Genomic DNA, 7,166 nt, shown 5'->3' with positions numbered 1-7,166 from the left:
TTTTAAACGATGTGTAAGTGGGCAGTATCTATGAAGAAATTAAAAATGCTTTTATTTTTCTACTTTTTTTCATGTTGTGGCTATTTTCCTTTTGAAAAGTATTTTGAGAAAATAACAGCCCAACAAAATGACTCAGACAAAGTAGAATTTTTGATGCATTTATAATGACAAATCTTATTCTGTCAATAAAATATGCCAATGAAATAAACACAAAGTATTATGACTGTATCCCATCTTTTCTCAAGTTAGGACTCTTAGATTATTTAACTACTAAAAAACCTTGATTTTTTTTAATATACCAATATCCCAATTTAAAATTTAAGTAAGATTTTTAACAATAATACTCTTATTTTACTTCTTGCTAATTTTCTGCTCCAATGTATTAATAGTGCATGTGGCAGAGAGAATGCCTAAAAACAAGTGAATAAACCAAATATCCCTAATATGTATTTTTGACACAGGAACCAAACATGTTGTGCTTCTCGTTATCCATTATGTTTCCCCATTCTAGACAATAGGCCTTAGGAAAGGTGAGGGTATCATTTTGACTTAACCGTGTATCTTAACCGTATTTTGACTTAACCGGTCAACACATGAAGAAGATAGAGAGGAATGAAAGTAGCTAATTATGCCCCACACAATGTTAAAATCACAATCCCAGAGACAATTTTGTCTTCTCACCCACTTTCTTGATCGCATTCTTGACCTCTTTGTTCCTCAGGCTGTAGACTATGGGGTTCAGCATGGGGATGACCATAGTATAAAACACAGATGCCATTTTGTCCGTGTCCATGGAATGGCTGGAGCTGGGCTGCAAGTACATGAACATGAGTGCTCCAAAGAAGATGGAGATGGCGGTGACGTGAGAAGCACAGGTGGACACAGCCTTCTGATAGCCTGCAGATGAGCGCATCTTTAGGAGGTTGATAAAAATGAATATGTAGGAAACAAAGATAACTAAAAGAGCAGAAAAGACATTGAAGGTGTCAACATAAAGAAGAACCATCTCACCAAAATGATTTTTAGAGCAAGAGAGAGACATGACTGCTGGAACATCACAGAAAAAATGATGGACTACATTGGAGCTGCAGAAAGTGCCACTGAATGCTTCCCCAACTTGGATGGAGGCATTTGTGATACCAGCTACATAGCAGGCTATGGCCAGACCTGCACACACACCTGTGGTCATGATGGTGGTGTAATGCAGGGGTTTGCACACAGCTGCAAAGCGGTCAATGGCCATTGCAGCCAAGATGTAAACTTCCCCAGTGACAAAAAGTGCAAAAAAGAACATCTGAGCAGCACATGCATTGTAGGAGATGACCTTGTCTCCTATGAATAAGCCGGCCATGGCCGTAGGGAATACAGATGTAGAGTAACAGAAGTCTATCAGAGACAGGTTACTGAGGAAGAAGTACATGGGCGAGTGGAGACGAGAGTCCAAAAATATCAACAGGATCATCCCCACGTTCCCGATGGCATTTACTGCATATATAAAACTGAATATCATTATAAGTGGGACTCGCAGGCTTGTGACTTTGGTCAGTCCTAGGAGGATGAACTGGGTCGCTTCTGTGGTGTTCTCCATGGAGGTTGTTTAGAAATCAGATGTCCTCCAGCAATGTGAAATAAGGGAATAGATAATTAGATGTGGAAATTACGGTGAAATTGAATCTTAATATACTGTCGTCATTATTTCATTACAGCAAGAGTATGTGTCTCAAGAGTTTCCATACCTGAGACATTACCTTTAATGCATTGTTTATTGTATACATAGTCTGGAACTCTAAGCTGATGTATAAGGAATCTTCATGGATCACCAAAACTTTTTTTTTTTTATTTTTAGACTGATACTTGCAAACTTTACTGAATTTTCCAACAAGGCAATATTAAGCTTTCACTGGATGGTTAAATTTTACAATGTCTAGCCATTAGAGCTGTGAGATTGGGTCTTTATTATTTTCACTTACAGTGTGAGTCACATGAGAATGAGTTATTTATTCATAGTTCCAAAAACACAGTTTTCACTAAAAGCATACAGTGTATACAGGAGCTCACCTTCTGCTTGAAAACAATGACAGTCAACCCCGAATAGTGTGTTTGAGATTAAAAAAAAAATGCAGCCAGGGAATAATGTACATAATCTGTTAGAGAAGCTCTGTGCAGTAGTGGGGACAGGTTCCAGTGTCTCTAGGGCGGGGAACATGAAGAAAAGAAGCCATTAACCTGGGTTCAAGTCCTGAATCTACCGTGTGTTTTTCCTGACTTTCTCATTAATTTTAAAATAGACATAATAGCATTTACCTCTTTCAATAAGCCCAGGATATTGTGTTAGCAAGTAACAAAGCAACATCTTAAAACAACTTGGTGGATTTAGGAGGCTTCACTTTAAAGTCATTCAATATGATTTTTACCTTGGAGTGTTTCCTTGGCCATGGCTGCAAGTTCGTAGGAAATCCAGAGATCAGAAGAAGGTCTGCATGTGCAAACCATCACCATTGTGATGAACACATGATGTTCAATAGGTCTGGGGCCAAAGTCTGGTCATTGTAAATAAAGCTCCAGAAGGCACGGCGGATACAGGGTTAGCGCATGGGGACCAAGAGTGGATTATGAAGACGTGAGGTTCTCAGGGGATGTCCCCCATGAGGGCACCTCCTGCTTCTCACTCCACTTTCCAAGCGACAAAGTAATCAAACCGCCTATGGGAACCCCATAGCATAATTTGCAGGTGTATAGATGTGCTTGCATTGTTATTTCTTATTATTTTCAATTTTTAATTAACAAGTTTCAGAGAGTAGTATGCACACCTCTTAATGTATATTTCTAAGATTTTGGTCCTTCAGCATCCTTGGAGTCAATGCTGTCATAATTACTGACCTGATTTTTCCATGTAATTTTACCTTTGTGAGAATGTCCTTCACTAGTGTCTTAGAATCCATAGTATTTAATTCTTGCATTTTTCACTTAAAATGATTCTGTTAAAGGTACATCCTTATCTGTGTCGATAGTGGAATTTCAAATTACAAAGTATTATTCCATGCTGTGAACATTATGTTTTATTTTTTTGTTCTTTCCTCAGTTGAAAACCCTTTTTTATTTTTATTTATTTATTTATTTATTTTTTAAATAATAAATTTTATTTTTATATTCCCCATACATTTGCAACCCCCCATTCTGACCCCAATCCCTCCCCTCCCGCCCCCCACCCCCAAAAGGTGTCTCTGGTTCATAGTTTTTTGTTGATTTTGATTTTCACTTTCTTTTTTTTTTTTTTTAAAGATTTATTCATTTATTCATTTATTCATTTATTTATTTATTTATTTATTTATTTATTTATTTATTTATTTATTTATTTATACAAGCACCGGGTACAGTCAGAAGCGCGGGAGGGTGAGAGAATTCACCAGAGCCAGAGTGGGGAGCAGAGCAGGCAGAAGGACCGAAGTACACTGCTGAGGGGAGCAGCGGGCGGCAGGAGAGGTCTGCGCACCATGTGGGACCCTCCTCCGGTGGCCTGGGAGCACTCGGGGATCGAACCGGTGTAGCCGAGGCTGCGGGCAGTTTCACAACCCCGCGCTCAACCGCTGCGCCACCGGGGAGGCCCGATTTTCACTTTCTTATAGTTATTCATTTTCCTGGTCCCTTATTTAAGTTCTCTATATTCCTGCTATGAGTGAAAACCCTTTTTTAATGTTTCCAGTGTTTGGTGATTATAAACAAAGCTGATGAAAAAACATATCTAAAAGTTTTGTGCAAACACAAATTTTTATTTCATTTGGGTAATTATCAGGGAGTCGTTTTGAACCTTTGGTAACCTTTGGTTACCTATGTAGTGGTTACAGGTTTGCACTATGTAAAAGTGTTGAGGCACCAAATTGTTTAAGTACTTAAATCATTGGACTCCAGCTTCTCATGGGTAAGTGGGAGATAATGGTATCACTCCATTATCTTAGGGTTGTCAAGAAGATTTGCAGATCCCATACCCACAAACCAGATAAAATATCTAACACACATTAGGTGTTCCTGAAATGTTCAATATTAAGTCCTTTTTTTCTGTTGCATTTTTTAAAAAATTATTTATTTGTATATATTTTACATCATTGTTCATTTTTTTGTTCATTTTTAAACAATGTTTGCTTTCTCTTTTCAGGCAATATGAACTCTTCCTAAATATTGCTACAGCATGGGTCACAAAATAATAGAGATTAAACCTTACATACTTCCCTACATGTGCCTGCCCATTTAGAGTACAATGGGACATGTGTCAGTTGTAGTCCATGGGCTTAGAATGAATTGACATCTGTCATTTCTGGTGAGGTGAAGCACACCCAACTCTTTCCAGTTATCTTTCTCCCACTACAGGGATTGAAGAGTCTCCATGTGTGGACAGTGCAGCTGTGGATGGGGAAGCCTCATAGCCTTGGATGAGCACCCAGAGGGAGCCCTGCACTTGCCCAGGCCCCTGGGTGATGGGCATGGAGAAGAGTATGTGAGAAGGAAATCAGCAGGGCCTGACAAATGTTCTCACACATATCAGGTCAGTTCCTGGATTCTATAATTATTACATGAGTCAGAATACATTGCACATTTAATTAGATTAAGAGCACTAAGAGGTGCTAATTACCTGGATAATATGGTAGCCTAAATCTAATAATCAGTGTCTTTATAAAAGAAAGGCATTAAAAATAGCAGGAATAGTATGTTACAAGGGTCCACCCCTTTAACGATCTGAAACATCAAACAAATACCATGAGAATCAAAATTATTACAACTCTGGAAAACAGATGAGTGAATGTTGAGTGAAGAATATGGTGATGCAATGTGTAGGTCAAAGAAATACCTGTCACTCTACTCAGGGGTCACAGGTAAAACTGCAGTCTTCAGAGATCACAGCTAGCAAAAAATAGTCTTTATTCTAGAAAACTTACTGAACAAAAATATGAATCCTACAAGAAAGAAGAAAAACCTCCCATCAACATGGAGTACTTTAAATTTATTTTGGTCTATTGAAATTCTTTTCAACATTATTAGGAGTTTTCAGAGTACAATTCAGTTATATCTTTGGCAAAATTCTCTCTCAATTGTTTATTTACTCTTGCATATTTATTGTGAACACAATTGCTTCCTTAATTTCATTTTCAAGGTTCATTGCTTGTGAATAGAACAGGTGAATTTTGCATGCTGATCTTGTCCCCTCTAACCTAACTAAATTTTTTGGAGAGTTGTATTCTTTATTGACATAACAATGTTTTACAACACTGTGGATGACTCATTCACACCAAGAGTGCATGAGGTTTCTTCTTTCCAAATCCTCATCATCATTTGTTTCAGGTCTTTTTGAGATGGGCCATTCTCAGAGGGGTGAGCTGGTGATCATGGAGGTTTTGATCTGTACTTCCCTGATGATAAGTGATGATGAACACATTTTCATGCAACTCTTGTCAATCTGCATGTTTTTGAAGTGCCTATTTAGCCTTTTTAAAATCATTTCATCATCTTTAATTTTTTAGACGAATTTTTTTTTTTTATATATGACATACAACACTGTGTTGAGAACTACAACACTGTGTGATTCAAGGGTATAGGCTCATAGTTATTTAAATGTATATCAGCACACCACACTCACTAACAAACTCCTGGGCAAAATTATCTGTTTAACAAGGCATTCATGTGTGGTTGGCACAAGCTGTGCAGTCTGGGGAGCAATCGACATGCTAGTTCTGTTATGGTTTACAACACGATCTTGCCAAGTAGTTCAATCTCTTCCCAATTCACTCTACCACCTATAATGGAGAGGTCATTATAGTGCACATTCCTCACTGAAGAGTTCTATAAACAAAATAAGCTTCTACTGATGAGGTGGTTTGTGATGACACTCTTGAGCTGGATTTCTAGGAAGCAATCCTTTTCAATAGTTTGTGATGCTATTAAAGTTTACCTGCTGCTCTAAATTACTGATGACACACTATAATCAGTGGTCAAAGATTCGACACATGGGACCATTAGACTGCAACTTTATTTCATGCATTCAGTTTACAAATATTTGTTGAGAATCTACAATGCAACTCACATATTTAAGTATAAGGGTCATTTTAATGATGTTTTAAAGAAAATGTCAATGATGTCTTGAATTTGTTGTCTAGCTGAGAGAAAATACAGTAATGAGCAAACAATATATAGTTAGGCAATGTCAATCAAACTATGAAGAATCACAAGGATGACAGAATAGTGCACTTGGTGTGGGTAATGAGAATTTATGAAGATGGTTATTGCAGACAACATCTGGGAATAACGTATCATTTTGCAGAGCCTTAACTCAAGGACAAATCCCCGAAGTAGAAGGTAGCTTGGAGTTGTGAGGAAATTTGGAAAAAAATCATCGTGAATTAACTGTGGTAACAAACTGGAGAAATGAAAAGATATGCAACTTAAATTAACAATTACTAAGCAACATAACCATCTAAATACTTGTAGAATTAAAATACATTATTAATGTCTCAGTGCAATTTTGAACAACGTGGAGTAAGTAGTCATATGTATAGAAATTTAAAATGATTTTATTTTTCTTCCTTGTTTTTTTTGTGCTATGGCTATTTTCCTTTTGAAAAGTAGTGTGAGAAATATCAGCCCAGACTCATACAAGTTAGAATTTTTGATTCATTTATGATGCCAAGTGGATATTCCATCAATAAAATATGTAAATGAAATAAACACATAGTATTATAACCACATTCCATTTTTTCCCCTCAACTTTAAACTCTAGGACTATTTTACTAATAATAAACCTTGATATGCTTTATATATAAGATCACAATTTATTATTAAAATTAGTTTTGTTAACAACAATACTCTCATATACGTCTTGCTAATTTTTTCCCATGTATTTTTCGTGCATATGGCAGAGAAAATACATGTAGAAAGAGTGAATCAGTCAAATAACCCATATGTATATGACATATGGAACCAAACATTTTATGCTTCTCAATATCCATTATTATTTAGACTTCATTTGCATAGTATATTTCCCCATTCTAAACAATAACTTTTAGAAAAGGTAAGGGTATAATTTCAGGACTTCAAGGTGTATTGGAAATTGTAAGTCAGCATATGAGGAAGATAGAGAGGAATGAGAGTAGCTAATTATGTCCCATACAATGTTAAAA

The 7,166-nt window shown here is 36.7% G+C and overlaps 1 protein-coding gene across 1 annotated transcript; it reads right to left on the bottom strand.

Moving 5' to 3' along the window:
- Positions 1 to 649: 649 nt before the first annotated feature.
- LOC119254210 (olfactory receptor 5B3-like) lies at positions 650 to 1,614 on the bottom strand. Its single transcript, XM_037521328.1, has one exon. The coding sequence runs from the start codon at positions 1,586 to 1,588 to the stop codon at positions 650 to 652; it is 939 nt and encodes a 312-aa protein (XP_037377225.1). The 5' UTR covers positions 1,589 to 1,614.
- Between the last annotated feature and the right edge of the window lie 5,552 nt (positions 1,615 to 7,166).

Source organism: Talpa occidentalis, unplaced genomic scaffold (assembly GCF_014898055.3).
Source record: "Talpa occidentalis isolate TD23 unplaced genomic scaffold, MPIMG_talOcc4v2.1 talOcc4.3, whole genome shotgun sequence".
Lineage (NCBI taxonomy): Eukaryota > Metazoa > Chordata > Mammalia > Eulipotyphla > Talpidae > Talpa > Talpa occidentalis.
Note: the sequence above shows the minus strand (reverse complement) of the source record. Positions and strands in the feature narration are given on the sequence as shown.